This window comes from Tenrec ecaudatus, chromosome 15 (assembly GCF_050624435.1).
Source record: "Tenrec ecaudatus isolate mTenEca1 chromosome 15, mTenEca1.hap1, whole genome shotgun sequence".
In the NCBI taxonomy this organism is placed as follows: Eukaryota; Metazoa; Chordata; class Mammalia; order Afrosoricida; family Tenrecidae; genus Tenrec; species Tenrec ecaudatus.
The window spans coordinates 19,852,749-19,875,822 of NC_134544.1; the positions used below are offsets into that span (position 1 = coordinate 19,852,749).

A 23,074-nucleotide genomic window follows, 5' to 3' on the forward strand; every position below is an offset into this window, starting at 1 on the left:
GGACAGGGAAGAACTGTCCCAGAGTATTTCCAAGGCCATACTCTTCATGGAGGCAGACCACGACAGTTTTCTCCCTCCAAGCTGCTCCTGGGTTTGAGTGCTGACCTTTTGGCTGATAGGCAAGCACCTAACCACTGTGCTACCAGGACTTCTTTTTTTCCCTTCTTTTTACAATATCCCATGCAAAATAAAAATCTAGCTAGTTTCTATAATTATAAGCTAAGCAGGAATTATAGGTCTAACTTAAGATGTTACTTACACTAAATATATTATACATCAGGGTCCTCAGACTGTGGCCCGCAGGCCCCATGCGGCCCACCGGGTGTTTTGCCCCGTTTGTTTTTTTACTTCAAAACAAGATATGTGCAATGTGCATAGGAATTTGTTCATAGGGGTTTTTTTTAACCTATAGTCCGGCCCTCCAACGGGTCTGAGGGACAGTGAACTGGCCCCTGTTTAAAAAGTTTGAGATCCCTGTTATACACATTCCCATATTGTTGGGTTATAACCCAAATTCGGAGTGTGTGACTTTTAATTAAGTGCTAACTTATTGTTGAATGAATACCTGGCAGGCAGTTTGTAAATATAACTCTGTCCATGTTCAGTCCAAATGATGACTTTATCTGCAGAGACAAAGTCACCTCCAGTCCATGTCTGTCCATTCTCACTGGGACCCGAGCACAACAGAGAGTAGTCTCCAGCATCAAACACCTACAGAATAAGGCAGAACCAACCATTCCATGTGATTGGGGTTTATTTTAAGGTACAAACAGGCTCCTAAAGGTTCATGGGGGAAAAAAAATCACATTATCTCTTCAAGCCATTTTCCCACAGACTTTCTGAAGCCTCCCTTAAACAATGACAATCCAACTTAAAAACAAAACAAAACCCCTCTGGAAATGAAGCTGCTTTGAGCAAGGTCAGCCCTTTAGAGTCCACAGGCTCACTTTGTCAGTGAGTTGTGGGGGCAGAGTGGCCTTCCAGAGGGGAGCATGCTCAGGCCCCTGGTTATATGCAGTCCCCCTGGAGGTCAGGCAGCAGACTGGGACAAGTGGAGCCCTATGCAGACTGCAGTCTTTATATGATTTTCATATCAGGAGCAAGAGCCGACGGGAATCCACTTGAGATCACAGTCCCAGCCGACACCTTGACGGCAACCTGTGAGCAATCCCGAGTCAGAGCACCCTGATGGGCCATGTCCAGACTCCTGACTCACAGAAGGTGGGAGATAATGAGCACCAGTGGCTTTAAGCTGCTAAGTTTGAGGATAATTTGTTGGGCACTTTTAGAAAACGAATCGCTGGGGAATCGAGGAGAAGAAGAAATCACACACACACACACACACACGCACAACCCTTGAGAAACGTGCTAGCCTCAGAACAAGTGCTCCGTGTCTGCTGACTATGGAAACATTGAGGCATTAGCTCTGAAGTAACAGAGGACGATTGTACCCTGACTCAAGGAAGCCAGGAGCCAATGGACGGCAGTGAGGGTGTTAGTGCTGCTGTGAGGCGCTGTCCAGTTGATGCTGACTCCCACCAAGCCCCTGCAGCAGAGGAGAACTGCCCGGAGAGACGCAGGTGGACAGTCTTCCCCCAGGATTCACTAGATGGTTTTGAGCTGCCCACCTTTCAGTTAATAGTGGAGGGCACCACCTGGGGTCGTTCAGAGACAGTGAGGCCCGACAAAGATGTGTTCTACCTGCAAAAACCTCACGCTCTGCCTCCCCTGCCTTGCCAAGTCATGACTAAAGGGCTAGGAGAAAAGTGAAATGTCAGACCAGAAGAGCAAGAGTCACAAAGTGAATAAAACAAAACAGAACAAAATGACGGACAGCCGAATCCCAACTCCTTCCTCCACTGTTTAAAAAACAATGTAAGGGGAAAGAAAGAAGCAGCGCTTTAATTTTCGTTTGGTCAACAGATCTTTCCCTTAAAAGGCTACTGACTTTAGTATACACCAGATGAAATAGTTTATTCTTTTGATAAACTTCCCAATTGATTGTCCTGCGTTATATGTAACTAAATAATAAATTATGATTACTGTCTGTACCCCTTATGCACAACTGCAGTGGCTGAAGCTCTGTTTTGTTGTTTTGAGTTTTATTGACATGATTCCCATGCGACAACATCTGAGGGTTCGCACACATTAACAAAGGATTGTGCGATCACCCTACCATTTTAGGACTTTTCTTCACTTGTGCTCACTAACTCCTCTCCTCGCCTCGCCCCAACCGCCCCTGGCACCCCCCCAAGCTGTCTCTATGGATGCGCCTGTTCTGGGTTTCATTTACAGAGAGAGGCCATTTTGAATGCCTGCTAAGGATCCCAAAGGGCTGAGTACTTGCGCACCCTGCTTTTCCTCGGGGGTACCTTCGGGAGGCCAGCAAAGCCACGCTGCAGTAGGAAGAAGTTCCCTTACCCGCCAGTACTTGGAGCACACAACCAACAGTGACCTCTGTGTGAACGCGCAAAAGGAAATGCTCTGGCAATTCTGACAATAAATTGGTTTGGATTCCTCCTCAAATATGGGCTCCGTGTCCTGAAAGAGAGAAGATTTGGAAGGCTGTGGGGATGCTCTGGTTGTCAATTAAAAGAACCACACAAGGAAGGAGAGATGAAATAAGGGCATCACTTGCTTTGTTCAGTAGTTCAGATCCAGCCAAACGGGCTGCCATCTAGTCAACTCTAAAGAAGTCACCTCACAGAGAAGTGAAATATAAAAACCATCAAGAATGCACTCTACAGACAGCGGGGCACAAAGGTGCTTGCCACAAGCTATTCAAGGCCAACACTCTGAGACTCTTGTCACGCGGGCGAGGACATAAGCAACGCCTGGGGGTACGAATGTCTGCAGTCACTCAAGTATCTTCTTTCAGGTTTTGTTCTTCCCGCTTCTTCCTCCACTTTCAGTAATTGATGACTTCATCTAGTGCCTCCCAGATTCAATGCCTACACATTCCCTGCCTGATGAACTCAGTTACCAATGCAGCCCAAAATGGATCTGTCCTTCTTGATAAATGCCTTCGTAGTAAAAGTAACAAAGAATTCGTGCCTACAGAACTGAGGCCGAGGCACAAACGGCTTCCTCTACTTTGGGGGCAGTTTGTTTGGCCTGATACTTTCCCAGAGCTGAATGTCCCAGCTCGAGCAGAAGCAATGGAGGGAGACTCCAGGCCCTAGAGGTGTCCTCCTTCGTGTCTCCTGCAGTCTGTTTCTCCTGACATGGAACAGGTGTCTACCATCAAGGGCAGAGGGCTGGGTGTCTTCTTCACTCCACCACCAAGGCTATCCGAAAGAACAGCTTGTTCTTCCCCAACATTTGTTTTTAGGGGGTGAGTTGGAGAATGAGGGCGTTTCATTACTGAAGGCCAAGACAACATGAACCAAAGCAGACAAAAGTGCCTCACCTGCAAGCCACTGAACTCGGACGTCACGATCCACACCTTCAAGATGCCGGTCACGGAGAGAGCCACCACCGTGTCCTCTAGACAGAAGGGAACAAGCAGCCGGTTACAAGGCTGACATGCTGCCACTCCACATAGCGAGGCGGTCCACTTCAGTGAACTGAAAACAACAGCATGCTGTGGACAGTAGACAGAACAGAACCTTGCCTTTTAGGAAATCACTGGATTCCGATTTTTGAAAGTGAGGTCGTTCCAGGAGCCACTTGAGTGTTTGTGGACTTTTGCATCACTAAATCCTGCCCTGGATTACTAAGCTAACAAAAACTTTCCTTCCTTGAGGTGGCTGAACTCGTTGAATTGAGGTTCTGGTAATTACATGCCAATAAAACGTTTAAGGCAAAAAAACTTTCCTTCATTCTTCGGACCACCTTCAATTCTAGATCAGGAGTGATCACTTTGTTTCCTCCAGGTCCACACGCCCGCCCACACCGCGCTGCGCGAGCATGACACCCACCCCAGACTGCAACAGGACACCGCCCCGGGATGTGAAATCTCAACACACCAGCTTCAAGCTTTGGGGAAGGAACATGCAGGAATGTGGAGAGCGGGAACATTCAAAAGCACTCAAACAGCAAACTTCCCAGCGGCACAGGAATGTGGTAAAAATGACTTCACTAATTAGCCAATCATCTGTGGACAACTCAATTCCACCACCCCAACTCATCCCACCTCAACAAAACCCAAACCACTTGCCGCAAGTGACTTGTGACTCACAGCATCCCAGCAGGGCAGAGTAGAAAAGTCTGAGGACTTCTGACCATGGGGCCAGATAGCCTTATCTTGTCCTGCAAAGCAGCTGGTGGCTTAAACGTAAATGTGTGCTTAGCAGAACAGTGCTTAAAGCACTGCACGACCTGGGCTCCTCTGACAAGTTTTAACTCGTTTATCTTAAACCTAATTTGCTTGTCTGCTAGCAAGCATAAATGTAGCAAATGTATGCCTACCTTAATGAGTTACTTTGAGAATTAAGAAGTACCACAGGTGCAGCGCTTGGCACACATTAAGTATTCAACAAAAATTAGTTATTAGAAAGAATTGTTTGTTGGTTTTAGGTAAAAAGTTTATCATATTGCATAATTCCCTAGGCATCATAAGACACTGGGATATACTGATTACCATATTTCCCATGATTCCTGAACAAAGAAACTATAATTACTCACAAGTATTGTCCAAGACAGCAAAATTGCATTATATCAATATATATGAAATTCTCAAATATCCACACACAAGATTATGCTAAGTGCACAGAAAATGCAGATGAAAAATGCAGGATATAATAAATGTATTAAAAAACACAGATGTGTGCATGGGTTATGAGTTGGTCAGCTAACCACTGGGTTGGCAGTTCAAAACCACCCGCAGCTCTGCAGGAGAAAGATGAAGTTTTCTCCTCCTGTAAAGAGTTACAGCCCCACAGGAACAGCTCTGCCTGTCCCGTTGGGTCCCTATGAGTCTGAATTTACACAGTGGCATATGGGGTTTTGTTTGCTTGTTTGGTTGTTTAGTGCAACATTAGTATCTAACTAGATTTAGAATGACAGAGAGCACACAAAATTTTCTATTAAAATAGCATTTCATTCTGTTTGTACCACCAGACCATGGCTATACTCATACATCCTGAATACAGAGAAAGTGTAATATTTCAACTGCTACAAACTGCTTCATCACAAATACAGTACATTTTCAAGAAGACACTGCTTACAACAATAACTAGAGGTGAGCAGACTAATAATGAATTCCCTGTTGTGACTGTTTATAGTTTTTACAGCACTCATTCTCTAACATGTCTCTGAACACCATCTGAGAAAGCCCCACACTGGAGAAGTCAGTTCAAGACCATGTTGCCAAACATCTCCCAAACATGCCTGACCATAGAACCTGTCTTTGCACTAACACCTATTAACAAACCACAAATACTCTGAAGACCACTCCTGGGAATTGTTAAGTCCATTAAATCCATTTCCAAAGTCGCTGCTAAGTGGAGACCTTCCCCATCTCTCTCAGCTGAGATACTATGGTAAGATCCTCCCTCACTCGTCTGCTCCCATCGAAACCATTCCCAACAATGTCGCCAAAGTCCCTTCATGGACTTTTATCCAGAGACTAACTATCACCTACAGCAGGAGTCAGCAGGCTGCATACAGTCCACGGCCAAATCCAGCCCACTGGCTGGTTTTATAAATAAAGTTTTATGAAAACATCAGTTGCAACAGAGCAGCAAGGGGAGCAAAGCAAAGAAGTCCCAAGGAAAAGCAAAAATTGAGTTTGGGGCCACTGTGTGGCGCCCCATCAGACTCCACCAGAAAACACTCATAAGGGTCAACAAGCAGACCTGGAGCTGTTCATACGCTTTTCTTTTTTTGGAGTTGTTGTTTTATTTTTTGTTTTCTTTAGTTGTTTTGTTTTTGCTTTCTTTTTCATGCTAATTATTGTTTTTGCATGTCTATCTAAATAAGATAGGCAGGATAAACAATCCAGAGGAGAAAACAACCTTTCCAGGGACCTGGGAGAGTGGGAGGCAGGGGAAAGGAAGGTGGGTGTCTACAAGCGCAGGGACAAACGAACAACAAGTGATCTAAAAATCAATGGCGAGGAAAGCTAGGATGCCTGGTGGGGCTTGATCATGTGCAATGTAGCCGAGAGGAATTACTGAAACCTGAGTGAAGGCGGAACATGATAGTATGACAAGAGGGAAGGAAAAGGCAATAGAGGAAAGAAATAGGGGCGAAGAATATTTGCAGAGGTTTAAATACAGGCATATACAAATGTAAACAAAGTTATGTATAACAACAGAGACAGATCTATGTACATACATTTATATGTTAAGTATTAAGGAAGCAGACGAACATTGGGCCTCTACTCAAGCTCTCTCTCAATTCAAGAAGGCTTTGTTCTAATAACCCGGCATTCCGTGATGCTCACCTTCCCTGAAGGATGTCAGAAGACAAAATAGGTGCATAAGTAAATGTGGTGAAGAAAGCTGATGGTGCCCGGCTATCAAAAGATAGAGCACCTGGAATCGTAAAGGTTTGAAGGTAAACAAGAAGCCATCTAGCTGAGAAACAACAAAGCCCACATGGAAGAAGCACACCAGCCTGTGTGATCATGTGGTGTTGATGGGATCAGGTTTCAGGCATCAAAAACGCAGAACAAAAAATCCTATCGATGTGAATGAGAGGGGGGGGCAGAGTGGAGAACCCAAGCCCATCTGTAATCAATTGGACATCCCCCCACAGAAGGGTCACAAGGAAGAGATGAGTCGGTCAGGGTGCAGTCTAGCATGGACACAACATTCTTCTAGTTCAGTGGTTCTCAACCTTCCTAATGCCATGACCCTTTAATACAGTTCCTCATATTATGGTGACCCCAACCTTCAGAAATATGTGTTTTCCGATGGTCTTAGACAACCCCTGTGAAAGGGTCGTTCGACCCTCAAAGGGGTCGTGACACGCAGGTTAAGAACCACTGGTCTATTTCTTTATTGCTTCCCCGCCACTGCCCTGCCCATCATGACCCCAATTCTACCTTACAAACCAGCTAGACCAGAGCATGTACATTGGTACAGATGAGAGCTCTCGCAACACAGGGGACCCAAGACCAAGCTAAAACCCCAGGACCAACAATGAGCGTAATGATACCAGGAGGGGAAGGGGTTAGGTGAGGGAAGAAGGGAGGGACCGGTCACAATGACTGACATATAACCCTCTTCCAGGGGGATGAGCAACAGAAAAGTGGGGGAATGGAGACAGCAGTCAGTGTAAGACATGAAAAAAATATATAAATTATCAAGGGTTATTAGGGAGGGAGAGGGAAAAATGAGAAGCTAATACCAAGGGGTCAAGTAGAAAGAAAATGTTTTGAAAATGAAGACGGCAACCTAAGTACAAATGTGCTTGGCATGGATAGATGTATGGATTGTGATAAGAGCTGCAAGAGTCCTCAAAAAAATGATTAGGGGGAAAAAAAAAGACAAGACCAGTTGCTGTTGAATCAATTCTGACTCGTGGGGTGTCCTGGTAGAGCTGGGCTGCACAAGGTTTCCAGTGGCTGAGTTTTCAGAAATGGATGGCCAGACCTTTCTTCTGAGACACTCCTGGTGGACTTGAACTTCCAATCTTTTGGTTAGCAGCAAGTTAACTGTTTGCAGCCCTCAGGAACGAGTTACTAGAGGAGAGCAGGGCTATTTCGCAGACACGTTATGTAGCACTGCGTTTGCACTAACAGCAGAGCTGAATTGTTGCAGCACGGGTTGCATGTTCGGCAAAGTCTGAAATCATTATGAGCTGGACCTTCACAATAAAATCTGCATAGAAGCAGCACTCCAGTCTATGTGATCGTGAGGTGTCAAAGGGATCAGCTATCAAGCATCAAGGAACAAAAATCACATCATCGTGAATGAGAGGGAGTGCAGAGTGGGGACCCAAAGGCCATGTGTGGGCAACTGGATATCTCCTTACAGAAGGGTCGCAAGGAGGAGACGAGCTGGTCAGGGCGCAGTGTAGCAACGATGAAACATACAACTTTCCTTTCGTTTTTAAATGCTTCCTCCCCCGAACTATCATGATCCCAATTCTAATTTACAAATCCGGCTAGACCAGAGAATTCATATTGGTACAGATAGGAACTGGAAACACAGGGAACCCAGGACAGAAGATCCCCTCAGGACCAGTGGTGAGAGTGGTGATACCCGTAGGGTGGAGGGAGGGTGGAGTAGAAAGGGGGAATCAATTACAAGGATCTACATATAACCTCCTCTCTGTTGGTCAGACAACAGAAAAGTGGGTGAAGGAAGACATTGGACAGTAATGACTTGTAAATTATCAAGGGTTCATGAAGGAGGGGGGAACGGGGAAGAGATGGGAAAAAATGAGTTGCTGATACCAGGGCCTCAAGTGAAAAGCAGATGTTTTGAGAATGATGAGGGCAGCAAATGTGCTTGACACAATGGATGTATATATGGATTGTGATAAGCGTTGTACAAGCCCCCAATAAAATGATTTTTTTAAAGCCAATAGAAAACAAAAAAGTAAATAAATAAAATCTGCAAAGCCTCAATCTCAAGGTGAAATCTGAGTTCCCAGCGGACAGGTAAGCTCCTTCATGATCCAGCTTCTGCCACCAACGCCAGACGCAAATCCTCCCTTAATACATCTTATCCCAGAAAAAGATCATGCACGGTTTCCCACACATGCCCAGACTAGTTTTAATGTTTCTGCACCTTTGTACTGACTGTTCTCTCTGCCAGAAACATCCTTTTCCCATGTCTGCAAGACTAATGCCTCCTCATCTTCCAAATACTAGATGAGGTTTCATCGCATCTGGGCGGCCTGTCACAGGTGCCCCAGCACCTTCACTGCCCTACTTCCGTCCTCTTTGCACAGTATCGCCATCTTGTATTCGCTCTACTGTCATGCTTCACAGAGCAGTCTCCCCTACCAGGATTCCAGCCTCCTAAGTAGGTCAATCCCCTGCACCAAGAAGGGAATAGGCATTCGACAAAAAAACCTGCCAAATGGCTACTGGATGAATAGCTCTTTGCTGGCTGCCAAGCTGAAAACGCAGCGCCGGAAAGCTCCCGTCCAACTGAAGCAGGGCACTGGGGCGGCAGTGCAACGCAGTGGACAGCACAGTCTGGAGTCCAAATGGCCACCTGTCAGTCACACGGCAGCTCTGTGATCTTGGCAAAGACCACCCTTGATAAGCGTCGGCCTGCTCAACAAAAGGATAGACTGCAACAGTGCCTGTTCCACTGGGCACTGTGAGAATGGTAACAGATGAAAATGCTTAGTAACATGATGCCCAATACTATACATCCTCAAGAACTGGTGAGTAGGGGAGGTTAGACTTTATAGAGGGCGTATATGGAGGGGGCTGGGGTGGCAGTGAAGAGATAATGTTCCTACAGTGGTTTATAAGAATATATACATTCCCCTAATAAAATGATTTTTTAAAGAATATATACACTGATACTCATCATCAATCACTTTCCAAAGGAATTTGACTTTACGCTCATAGCTATTGTTGAAGGTTTCCCATAGATACGAAGACAGAATACTCATGTTTATTGAGCATCAGTTATGGATGGGGCGCTTACTAGGAACTTTCATTAAACTTAAACTGTATCATCACCTCCTGTTTTTCCCCCCAGAGATTGTTAATAATATTTTTCTAGACTTTTTGAGTACATTTGTGCGCATGCGCGCACACATAGCAGTTTTGTTATAGAAATATGAAGGATCAAAAAATAAATAAAAATATGAAGGATCTTCAAGAAGAAATCGAATAAGTCCAGATAAGCCAAGTTCTCCACAAACTTTTTGACACCCTACCTATGATCTAACTCAACTCATTAGTCTGGGACTGATATAGTTTGGAAATCTTGCTCAGAGAGCAAGATTCGCCAATGCTTTTCTTTGGCTTTGGTTTTTTTGGGTGCTTTTTTTTAATGCATTGTGAATTGGTTGAAGGTTTACAGAGCAAATCCATTTTCCGATCAATAACCCATGCACATTGTGTTTCATGTAATTAATTACAATTCCCACAATGTCACACCACCCTTGCCATTACTACTATATGAAACAGAAGTATAAACCTTTCCAAGAAACAAAATTGGGCTACAGAAACCCAGAAGAAACTGCAGCTCCGCCATCCCTCCAAGGGACAATATACTCTTCCTCCACTCCAGACAGCCAGCCCCAGACTGACGCTGCTGAAAGAAGATCTCCAACAGTTTTAAGTCGTACTTCAATCAAAAGCTACTTCATGAATGAGGAGAAAGACCATACCTTTTCATTTCAGATCATAAAGTATTGGAATAGTTATTTCTGTAAGCAGAACATTATAAATGAAATATTAACTGGCGATAAACTATAGGGTTAAAAATAAAGTAAACAGTAAGTCAATGTGCTGAAGTTTCCAAAAATTGTAACCCACTAACCTTGTGTTCGGTGCGATCGGATAATGCTCATGGAGCTGATCCAGTCTGGGGAGATCTTTGATACTAAGGAATACAGCACCTCCAGGCTGGTGGCATCCACCACGAGGATTTCAGGGTAATGCCCATGGCATAAGAGCCTCCCTTCTCGCTGATTTCCAATGGAGAACTGGTAGAACTAAAGTCATGTCAAAAGGAAAAAGATTTTTCAATGTTCTCTTTTCATTTTGCTGCTTGATATAAACGCACTCATCACATGCATTAGGATATTTTCTGAAATGTTCAAGTTCTTTAGACAGATGTTGTTTGAAAGAGGACATGGTGGCCAGAAGGCTAAGCACGGGGCTGCTTTAAAGGTCAGCTGTTCGAACCATTGTCTGCTCCAAGGGAAAAAGGTGGATCAGACTGCTCCCATACAGGTGTGTACACCCTCAGAAACCCTACGGAGCAGTTCTTCTCTGCTCCATAAGGTCACGCTAAGTCAAATCAATGCCATGGCACTGGGGGTGGTACCTGGTTTTTACGATTTGGCACACGTGGTATGTACATGTGCATGTAGACACACATTAAAAAGCAAGTTAATTCTGCACATTTCAAAATATCTGCAAAAAATTATTCTTTTCCTAACATTTTATCATCCCTTTGGAACTAATTTGGGGTTGAATCCATGCTTACATTTTCTCGGTAACCCCCTCTAGCAACACAAACAGGACTGGACAAAAAGAAACAAAACCTGGAAAAATTCTGCTTCTCAAATTAGGGCAAAAGGCTACTCCAGTGGGTCACAAACACAAGAACTTTCAATGACTAGGAATAGTGAGCATAGATTTATCATTACTACTCTGTGAAAAGAATCCACTGACAACAACTAGTTTGTTTGTTATTGGTGTCGTTGTGGTTGTGATTATAGTTTGGTAAACTTTGGTCGGGGCAAAAAATACAGTCACAAAAGACCCGACTTACTAACCACCATCTTACAAATGGTTTGGTTTCAAGATGACAGTATGCTATAACAGAAAAGAACACCGTCCCTAGAGCTGGACGAACATAATGTGTGGTCCTCACATCAGGAATGACACACCATAAAATCTGGCAAATGGCTCAATTACTCTGGATTTCTGCTTCTATGTACATGTAAAATCATATATCGCTACTTAATTTGTTGAAGTGTAGCATGGTAAATGAAACGCCAGGTAAGTAATGCCCATAAATGTGAATCCCTGAAACTATGGTCCTATGAGAATGCTTAAGCCTTAAACCAACAACAGCCTGTGAAGTCATCTAAAATCATCGTAGTTCAGTTTAACTAGTAGAGCGTATCTGCCTTCACCAATGTGCTCTCTTCAAGTTCTAACTACATTGGATCAAGTTGACAAGAGCAAGTGAAAAGATTTCATAGGGTACTTAGAGGGCTACAAATCTGTGTTCAAGGGGAAAAAAGTCAGAAGAGCAGCATGAGAACCATTGTACATTCAAAGGATGTCATCAATGTCATTAAGTTGTTTTTATAGAAATTGTTGAATTGGTCTGTTTTGCTGTGAATATTCCCAACAACACAAAATAAGTTTTAAAAATAAACATCTATACATATAAATACCTAAGGGCTCAATGAATGTGCATTTTTCTCCCTTTCCTTTACGATTGAGAACAAAATCTTATTTTGCGTTATTTTCCCAGGGTAAATATTCAGTAAATTGAACAAAAAATGTGACAATTATAAAAAATTGTGAAAGAATACAAGGAATGTAACCCAGAACCTCCAAATTCCTGTGTACACTCTGCATGGGATCATACAATACTTAAGGGCTAGACTAACCGTGCAACTAATGGAAATGACGCGAACCCAAAACAGGTCAGTTGACAGTCACTGCCAATGAAGGCGTTCAGATTCAAGCCAAACCCACTGCTGCGAGTCCATCCTAACTCATAGAGCTCTACAAAGGCTTTGATCACAGAGAATCCTATTCTTGAGAACCTACAGCACTTATCCAGGAGTCAAGGGGCCCCGTGTCTGGCGGCCAGCAGGCGCAGAGGTGGCCACTGGCCAACCCACCCGCTCTCGAACTGTTCTCCTTCCCTCTGTGACCTTCACCACTGTACCATCTTATGGGGAGTCCTTCCCAACCTCCAGGGCTTGTCTTCTTTTCCTGCTATCCCGCCCTAGCCATTTTTCATATAAACTTACAGGCTCACTCTTAAAAATGTATTGTTATTTCTAGATTATTATATTACGGTAATAAGTTGTGCTGACCTGAACATTTACCAAACTAGATACTAACCTGTATGCCGGTATGTGTGCAAGCCAACTTTGTGAATTCAATACATCTGCCGTCATTCACGTCCCAAAGGCACATCTCTCTATAAGACAGACACAACGTGTAATAGTTCACCTTAAATCTGATTTTTTAAAGGGAGGTTCAACTTTGTGCCATGGCTCAAGTTAAGTACTCACTACTGCTGTTTGTCAACATTTCCAATCTCCCACCCACCATCTTCATGCCCCCTCCACCCAGACTCATTCTCTCTGAGACTCTGGTAGGCTTACAATTCCTAATAAAAAGTAATAATCCTCATATCATTAAAGATTTTAGGAGGTCAATTTCCATGTCTGATATGGAGTGAAACAACTTTTTACAAGGCACTCAACCCCTTTATATTCATCTAATATGAACTGTCCTTTAATTGACAAGAAGGTACTATATTCGTACTGATGCCCCCTCTTGTTGCTGAAAAGAGTTATATGAAGTGTTTTTTTAATCCACATAATGTGGGGAGGGCAGAGAATGAGGACTCCTGATCCAGTGCTCTTCAGCCTTCTCAATGTTCTTCTGTAATAGATTGTGTAATGAACCATCTTCTAAGCCCAGGCGGACCTCTATAATTCCCACAGGCTAACTTTACAGACTGCTTTTGTTGTGGGTTCCATTCCAACTCATAGCAGCCCTATGTGACAGAGCACAGTTTCCCGACAGGGTTCCCGGGCTCAAATCTCAATGACCACATATTGCCAGGTCTTTTCTTCTGCAGAGCTGCTGTTGGGTTCAGCAAATGGCTGATCATTAAACTAGCAGCGATTAGTAAATAAACTGAAAGGAAAAACATGGAACAAAACTCAAAATCATCAAAGATATCAGGTTAGTGGAACCCTAAGTCTCTGGCCCTTCATCACCCTTCAGGCCTAGAACTAACCTTACTCCAGTGTCGTCGTTTTTAACTCCAGTGTTAAAGTAGTCTGGGTGGCACAGTGGGTTACGCTTTTGGTTGCTAACCTCAAGGTCAGAAGTATAAAACCACCAGCCGGCCCAAAGGAGAGAGATGAGGCTGTCTACTCCCATAAAGAGTTACAGTTATAGGAAACCCATGAGGGCAGTTCTACCCTGTCCTACAGGTCACTGTGAGTTGGAAAAGGCTCATTGGCAGCAAGCCTGATTTGGAGTTAATATCAAAAAGGTAGCATTTACCGAGGGACAAAGTTCAGAAGGTTAAGAAATAAGTAGACAAAATGAGGAGCTGATATCAAGGGCTCCAGTAGAAAGAAAAAGGTTTGAGAATGCTGATGGCAACAAATGTACAAATGTGCTTGACACAAAGGCTCGATGGATTATAATAAGAGTTATACAAGCCCCCAATAAAATGATTTTTTTTAAAGAAAGAAAGAAGTAGGACTAGAAACAGGAAATATGGGAAGTGGGGTAAGAGAGATTTAGTTGAAGGGACTGCAATGGAGGAGTTGAAATATAATGTGGATCAGTTGTTGAATATAAAGCTGATGATCTGCTCTACAAACCTTCACCTAATTCACAATAAAATGTTGTTTGCTCTTTTTTTTTGTAAGTTAGGTTTCCCTACCAATTCCTCTCATGTTTCCTCGGCCTGTCACTTGTTTGTTTTTTTTTTTTTTGCATGATTTATATAATGAAAGAGCAGCTTTATTTTTCCTTTCAAAATCACTTCTCTTCAGACACCTTCTAGGATTTAATCTCTATTCTTTACACTGGTCAATTTAGTAGCTTAAGTAGGAAAAATACAACCACTTTTCTTTAGGGAGAAAGAAAAAATATAAAGTGTTGGTACGGTTTGCGACAGAGGCTTGGGGAGGGGGGCGCAGTGTGAAAGGAGTAACACTTACCCACTTTCAGATGCACTCACAATATACTGTTTGTCGCTGGAGGCACAAGCTTTCGACAAACAAGTGATTGACGCGGTGTGACCAAACAGCAGAGCCCTGGGATTAACCTAGAAATGCAGAGATGTTGTGTAAGCACCATTGAAAAATAATAATAAATAACCTTTTAACTAGAAACCCTGTTACACATCAAATATAACGTGCAGATGCAAATACCAAAAGCGAAGAGCAGCACCAGTGAAGGGTCAGCGCACTTAGGACTCGCAATCACCCTGCCAGATGGTTGTGAGACAGAAACTGAACACTCAAGTGGTGAGCCTGCCCAGGCGCAGAGAACACGACGGCACCACAAGCCAAAACAAGCAGCCTTCAACACTGAGGTGCAGTCTAGAGAGGAACCAGGTAAGCCGTTAGAATCTGTGTGTAAAGCACAGTGCTACTGGCCTCACCTACATCTTAACTAAGCAATACCCTCTATGATCTCCCGTCAGAAACTAGGGATGGCCCTCACAGACCAGCGAACTAAGGGCAAACTTCCTCACAGGAAGGATGACTTCATACCCATACCCACTATTCCAAAACGGAGACTTGGGGGCATCGTGGTTATGCATTGGGCTGCTAACTCCACGCTCAGCAGCTCAGTCGGTTCCCGGCTGCTCCACGAGAGGAAGACAGGCTTTCTCCACCCATACAGAGCCACAGTCTGGAGGACCCACAGGGGCAGTTCCAGTGTCCTTTGGGGACATGATGGATCGTAATCAACTTGATAGCAGTGAGTGTTTTGGGTTTAAAAATTCTACAATTGAAGGCACTTACAGCCTAAATTCACCTACTTTATACCTGACCTAGATTACCAAAGCTGTATGTTTCAATTCATGAAAATTTAATATACACAATATTTACAACAGAAATACTAAAGACAAAGGGAGAACTCAAGTACTACAGATCCCAAACTCAGCAGAATACACAGAATATGACCACTAACTTTAGTGTGTCCTTGTATGCTTCATGGTATACATTTCACCAACAGTTTATTTTGAAAACAAAAGTGTTCAAATAAGAATTCAACGGCTCCTGGGAAGAGAGTGTGTCAGAGCCCACGCAGCAGCTCTGTCCTGCCAACAGGGCTGCTCGGAGCCAGAACCGACGCCAGGGCAGCTCTGGGCTTGGTTCTGGTGAATGATGCATGAAAAATTACTCAAAATCGAATGCACCTTGGCCACCTTTTGCACACTGTGACTAAAAGAAAGCTCTACTATGGGAAACTCACACTGAGGGAATATGACGCGGACTACAGTCCCTAACTTATAACAGGGCATCTGGAAAGCTGGCATTCCACAATCGGAAAGCCTCCCTTGGATAAGTTAGAGGTAAAGTCTAAGTACATTGTGCTGCTTTAAGTACTATTCCCACAAATTCTCCTCTAACAGCTACACTGCCTTAAAGCGACCACATGGTTGATTCTGCCTCCCTGTAGAAGCAGACATTATCCTTTGGCTCTCTCCTCCTGCCGTCACACCCAACCCCCTCGGACCTTCCCCCAATGCAGGTTTCCTTACCTGTGAGCACAGGACACCTAATGTAGTTACCACTACCTTTTGATGCATATAACTATGAATATGCATATTTTATGGCTACCAAGCGAGTAAAGGTTCTCTCTTACTTCTCCCAGTTCCACATGGTCCATCAAGGGGAGCTAAGGTGAACTTGCTACCATAAGATGTGTCTGACTCCTTCATTTTACGCTCACTCCCCTATCTTTCTTATCCTCTATGACTTTATCCTCTATGACTTTGCTGTAATCTTTATATATTAGTGCCACACATTTGCACCTTCTGGCTCTTCTGTTGTTGGAGGCTGGTTTTTTCAGACACTCTACTCACTGTTCATAGCTAGAATCGGCCTAGAGCAATTTCTCTTACATACAACTTTTCTCTTATATTCAAACACTTTCAGCAGTCTTCCACTAAAAAAAAACCTCTTGGTCAATTCCTTTATTTCTTCAATAAACTTAAAAACAGAACAATCAAATTTTTTTCAAAGCACGAGGGTGGGAAGGAGAAAGGATAAAGGGAGGGAATTTTTAAAAATACAGCCACCTCAACACTATAAACCAACATGGCCAAATTAACATGATGACAGAATACACATTCTTTAAAAGTGTACACAGACCTTTAACCAAGAAAGGCTGTATGCTCAGTCATAAAACCAGTCTCAACACATTTAAAAAGGACGGAAATCCTACAGAGCACTTTCTCCACCCACAGGGAAATCTAAATAGAATACAGTAGAGGAGAGATTGCTGGGGAATCCCCAAACATGTCTGAGAATGAAGTAACACTCTTCTAAATGTCTTCAAGAAATCACAAAGGACATTTAGGAAGTGTTTGAACTGAGTGAAAACGAAAACACATTATCTCAAATTTTGGAAAGTCACTTAAATTAATTCTTCCATTAGAAAATAAAGATCAGGGATCTAAGGCTCCAATTTAAGATAGAGCCTTAAAAAATGGAAAAGCAAATTAAACACAAAACAAGGTGGAATGGAGGAGGGAAGAGAGGGGGAGACTGGGAGAAAGGGAGGGAGGGAGGGAGGAAGGAAGGAAGGGTCCAAATCCATGCCAAGGCAAACACACGTACAAGAGAAAAAGCCAATGACAGCAAAGCTGGTCTTTAAAATGATCAATAAAACTGATAAGCCACTAACTAGATGGACCAAAAGAAACACTAGATACAAATTATTAATTCCTACATAAGCAAAGCTCTACACATCTACAGACATTAAAATAATAAGGGATTGTGATAGCAATTTCATGCCTAAATGCGATTGGCAAACCTTTTCTACAAAGGACTTTCGGGCCCACATATAATGAGCTCTGTTACAAATTTGTCCTTGTTGGAATTTTGGGTTTTGTTGTGTTTGTAAATGTTTGTACACATAAAAACCGTACTGAACTCAAAATCAACTAAAACCAAACATAGTCCCGTCGAGTTGATTCTAACTCAAGAAGTGCACATACAACCAATCCCAGACTTAGATTTGAGAAAATTCTCTGAAAGACAAAGAGGACACTATTTGATTTTTTTTTTAAAAACTGACAGGGAAAAAAGCGAGGAAATCTGAATAGCAGTATATATTTTAAATAACTGAATATGCAATATAAAATCTTCCCACACACACAAAAAATTTTTTTAAATCTTCCCACAAAGAAACCTCAAGGCTCAGATGTTTTCATTGGAAAATTCCAGCAGCAAACATTTAAGGAAAGTTCCAATCACACACATACTCTTTCAGTAAATTGAGGGCAAGAGATAACATTCCAATTCAGTGCATGCAATCAGCATTACCCAGATAACAAAACCAGACAAACAGGTAACCAAAAACAGCAAGCTACTATGTCTATCTCTATAAGATCGGCAGCAAAAACAATCTGGAGGAGAAAACAACGGGACTAAAGGTTTCAGGGAGAACATGGGAGAGGAGGCACAGGAAAGGGAGGGAGGGGGGAGCCAACAAACCCAGGGACAAGGGAACAAAACGAAAGCTAGAATGAGGAGGAGGGCGTAGAGTGCCCGGTGGGGTTTGATCAAGTGCACTGAAGCCGAGAGGAAGTATGGAGAGCCAAATGAAGCTCGAACATGATAGCGGGGCAGGAGGAAAGCAAAAGGAAATAAAGAAAAGAATTTGGAGGGAAAAGACATTTAGATAGGTATAAATATAGGCATGTATACATGCAAATATATTACTATATAACAACAGAGATATAAACCTATGTACATATATTTATGTGTTAAGTATTAAGGTAGCAGACAGACATTGGGCCCCTACTCAAGTCCTCCCTCAATGCAAGAACACTTTGTTCTAATAACCTGGCATTCTGTGATGCTCACCTTCCCAGCACGATCACAGAAGACAACATGGGTATATAAACAAGTGTGGTGAAGAAAGCTGATGGTGCCTGGTTATTAGAAGAGATAGTGTCTGGGGTCTTAAAGGCTTGAAGTTAAACAAGCAGCCATCTAGAAGGGAAGCAACAAAGCCCACATGGAAGAAGCACACAGCCTGTGTGATCATGAGGTGTCGACAGGTCCAGGTATCAGAAGATCCAAACCAAGCAATCATATTGATGCAAACGAGGGGCGTCAGAATGGAGACCCAAAGCCCATCGATAGACAACTGGACATCCCCTCACAGAAGGGTCACAGGAAAGGAGGAGTCAGCCAGGGTGAAAAATAGCACCGACGAAACACACAATATTGCTCTAATTCTTTAATGCTTCCTCCCCATCCCACTAACATGACCGCAGTGCTACCTAAGAAATCCAGCTAGACAGGCATGTAATGTTGATACAGATAAGAGCTCTCCACACGCACAATCTAGGAGAGCTAACCCTTCAGGCACAGTAATGGGAACAGTGATACCATGAGTGTGCAGGGGAGGTGGGGGAAGGCAGGGAGAAAGGAGGAACTGATTACAACCCTACCAAGGGATATGAACAATAGAAACGGGAAAATAGAGACAGCAGATGATGCGAGATATGAAAATAATAATAATTTATATTTATCAAGGGTTCAAGAGGGTGGAAGGATGAGAGGGAGGGGAAAAAGAAGAGCTGATATCATGAGCTCAAGTAGAAAGAAAATGCTTTGAAAATGGTAATGGCAACATATGCACAAATGTGATGAACACAATTGATGTGTGGGTTGTTTATAAGAGCTGTAAAAGCCTCCAACACAATGATTTTTTTAAAAACAAACTTTGTGCTATTTCTACTAGCGTTCTCGGCTTTATCTCAAGGTTCTAGTATCCACTGCAATGGCTGCACAGAACTCAGACAAACTCCATGATGAAAGGCTTTATTGATGCTCGTGAGGAATGCCCAGGGTAAAGTTTATCAGGACACGTTACAGAGCGCTTTCAGGTCTGCTAACGGTACTCCACCCTGAATGCAGTCAGCTCAAATCTGAGGCTCAGCACATCCAGCTCCCTAAATTAAGTGCCCAGAAGCACCCCACTCCACTGAGCCTCTACCTGAAGGCACTCAGTTCTACTTCTGTGGGTCAGCAAACCTAGACTCCCCAACTGAGTGCCCAGAGGCACCCCATGCCGCAAGCCAGTCTCCTGCACAGAAGCACATGGCTTTACTTGCTCCTGGGGCTGGGAAGTTTACTGTTCTGTTTCATGGTCTGGCTCCTGTTTCCGCTGCTGTTCCTCTGGATCCAGGAGGTTCACTGCACAGGTATCTCCGGTCCAAAGGACATGCTCTACTCCTGGCTCTCTCTGGTAATGAGATCCCGCTTCCTGCTTCCCACAAGATGGCATTTTGGGACCCAGAGCAAAAAAAATCATAATGTGAATGGGGGAAGGGGCAAAGTACAGAGTAGAGGCCCAAAGCCAATCTGCAAGCATTTGGACATCCCCTTACAGAAGGGTCGTGGGGAGAGGATGGGCCAGTCAGGGTGCAGTATAGCATCGATGAAACATACAGCTTTCCTCTGGTTCTTTAATGCTTCCCCCCACTACTAAAATGACCCTGTCTACCTTAAAATTCTGGCTAGACCAGAGATAGGTACAGATAAGAGATGGAAACAAAGAGAACACAGGACAACAGATAAACCCCTCGGGACCAATATTGAGAGCAGCCGTACCAGGAGGGGCAGGGGAAGGTGGGGGAGAAAGGGGAACCATCACAATGACCAACCTATAACCCCCTCCCAGGGGGATGGACATCAGACAAGGAGGTGAAGGAAGACACTGGACAGTGCAAGACATGAAAAATAATGATAATTTATACATTATCAAGGGTTCATGAGGGAGGGAACGTGAGGGTGGGGGAAAAATGAGGAGCTGACACAAAGGGCTCAAGAAGAAAGAAAATGCTTTGAAAACGATGATGGCAACACATGTACAAATGTGCTTGACACAATGGGTGGATGGATGGATGGATTGTGATAAGACTTATATGAGCCCCCAATAAAATGATTAAAAGAGAGAGAGAGAGAAACCAGAGTGAATGCTGGGTTCATCTCACTTTAATAAATACATAAAAGCCCTGAAGAGAGAAAAAAAGAGATGGCATGTTGGGAATCTTGTTCACAATTACTCACAGGCGAATCCCATCAATATCTACCCCGCCTTCCTATCAGACCTACCCAGGAAAAAGGTCAACACCCTTCCACTGGACAACCCTCTCGGTCAGTTCCTTACGTTTCTTCCATAAACTTAGAAACAGAACAATCGCATCTGACGGGCCTCAGAGACCTGGCTTGAAGAGCACATTGAACAATTCAAATTTCACAGACTGAGCTGCCTCATCAACACTCCATCTCTACTCACACGTTAACCAAAAGAATTCAGCAATATTTAACTGATCATGCTACACCATGGCCACGTGGGGGACTTATCTGGAAAAGGCAAGGGTAATTTAGCATTCACTAGACAACAGAATTCCCCATTAAGGGAAGCAGGGAGGAAAAGCAGGTGAATGTCTTTAAAGATGTAGGAAAACGTCTTTTACAAAGCTCAAAAACCTTTCCTGGAAAAACTCTCTACACGCTGAAATCAGAGGTGAAGCGCTCCACCTGATCAAGGGCATCGAGGAAAGGCCTACACTGCCATTCCAGTTATGGTGAAGGGCAAGGATGCCGGTCCCTTCTACCGTCACCACTGGGCTGAGATCAGGATCGCACTCTGTCAGTGTTCCCTCTTGAACTGTATCCCTCCATCAGCCAAATCGGCGGGGGCTGTTGCTAGGAGCCATCAACTTGGATTCGTTGCAACCCTTCGTACAGACGGAAACGCTGCCGGGACCTGTACCATCTCTCCATCACTACTGTCGATGAGTTCACTGTATCAGTCCATCTCATTGAGGGTCTTCTTCTTTGACCCTGTTCCTCTACTTCACCAAGCATGATGTTCCTCACCAGGGACTGGGCATGTCTACAGTACGTGAAGCAAGTTTCATCATCCTCGCTTCTAAGGAGTATTCTGGCTGTTCTTCGTGCCAGACACATTGGTGGGCTCTTCCAGCAGTCCACAGAACTGCCAATCTTCACCAGCACCGTCATTGAAATGCTTCGCATCTTTCGTACTCATTGTCCAGGGCTAGTGTGCATAGGAGGGAACTGATAATTGTCCTCAAAGTGTGAATGATATTTAAAGACAGCTGTTACCAAAAAGAGAAGTTAATAAAATTAACTTCCTTGACTCCCAATTCCCTGTCCACTACCACCTCATTTTCTCTCTTCCCTTCTACGGATAAACTCCTGAGGGGAGTTTTTCAGAGACCGGGAGACAGAAGAAGAAATCCTGTGATTGGTGTTACACTGACCTTGGAGGTTTGGGTGTGGTGGGGTGTGAGTGTGTGTGTGTGTGTGTGTGTGCACGCGAGGGTGGTTTATGGTGTATGTCCTCATTCATGTTTTCCAAGCTCTGTCTACTGAGAGGGCTGGGAGCACAGCACCACCGAAAGGAATGGTGGCAAATGCATTCGTGAACACTACTGCAAGGGGAGTCTCTGCTTTCAGTCCGGTGGACGTATACCAATGAGTAGAATGGTTGGGTCTACACTCAACCCTTTGATTATTTTAAGGAATGATCAGTTTCTCATAGCAGCTACGCCATTTTACCTTCCAACCAACAACGTATGAGGATTTCCAATTTTTCCACACCCTGCCCAACAGGTAATTTTCTCTTTTCCTCCCAAAGCCATCAACTTGGTATGAGACGACAGCATCACTGTTTGTGGTCCTGGTGTGCATTTCCTTAGTGCATAAAAACAGGGAATTTGTGGACCAGTGGTAGAATTCCTGCCTTCCACTCAGCAGCTCTGCAGTCTATTCCCAACCAATGCTCCTCGTGCAGAGCCACTTTTCCTGTGTCAGTGTGGCTTCCACGGTGCTAAGAGGCCAAACCAGCTCAACACCAGCCAACAAAAACTGCCTGGATTTCAGTCCTCTGATGCACTACCAATCACGTCCGTGACGATTACAGGAGTAGACGGTGTTGTATTCTGTCGTGCTTGAGTTCCCATGAGCTGGGGTGGATTGGATGGCTGCTCAGAATAACAATTACTAACAACCGTGAGCATCTTCTCACAAGCTTGTTGGCATTTGGAGGTCTTCTCTGGAGACATACTAATTCAAGGCCTTCCCCACTTTTTAAGTGGGCTATTTGTCAATCTCTTTTGAAACATCTTAAATGTAATAAACATTAAGTCACTTAGATTTAGCAGTATAGTTTAAAATAGTTAAAATCAGCATAAGTCAGTTTTCATGAATAATGTAAGTGATCAAGCAGATAATACCAATGCCAATCTTAATCAAATATATCTCTGAAGTAATATTGTGAGCCCCATTGTTCGTCTTGGACTGTGCTCTTTTCTGATAAATTGCTTCTTATGTTTAATATGTAAAAGAAGCATCCAAACACTCAAAACCAAGCTCACTGCCATCCTAACTCTATAGGACGGGGTAGAACCGCCCTAGGAGTTTCTGAGATGGTAACTCTTTACGAGAGTAGAGAGCCCCAACTTCCTCCATCAGAGAG

General features: G+C 43.7%; 1 protein-coding gene across 2 annotated transcripts in view; it reads right to left on the reverse strand.

Annotated features, from left to right (window-relative positions):
- The window catches only part of WDR7 (WD repeat domain 7), a 363,988-nt gene that overhangs the window by 319,278 nt on the left and 21,636 nt on the right, over positions 1-23,074 (reverse strand). For both annotated transcript variants that reach the window (XM_075532929.1, XM_075532930.1), the window contains 6 exons: positions 14,530-14,636; positions 12,680-12,758; positions 10,404-10,578; positions 3,410-3,486; positions 2,422-2,541; positions 566-711 (listed from right to left, as the gene is read on the reverse strand). In XM_075532929.1, coding sequence (XP_075389044.1) covers positions 566-711; positions 2,422-2,541; positions 3,410-3,486; positions 10,404-10,578; positions 12,680-12,758; positions 14,530-14,636 — 704 coding nt within the window. The remainder of the gene's footprint in view (positions 1-565; positions 712-2,421; positions 2,542-3,409; positions 3,487-10,403; positions 10,579-12,679; positions 12,759-14,529; positions 14,637-23,074) is intronic.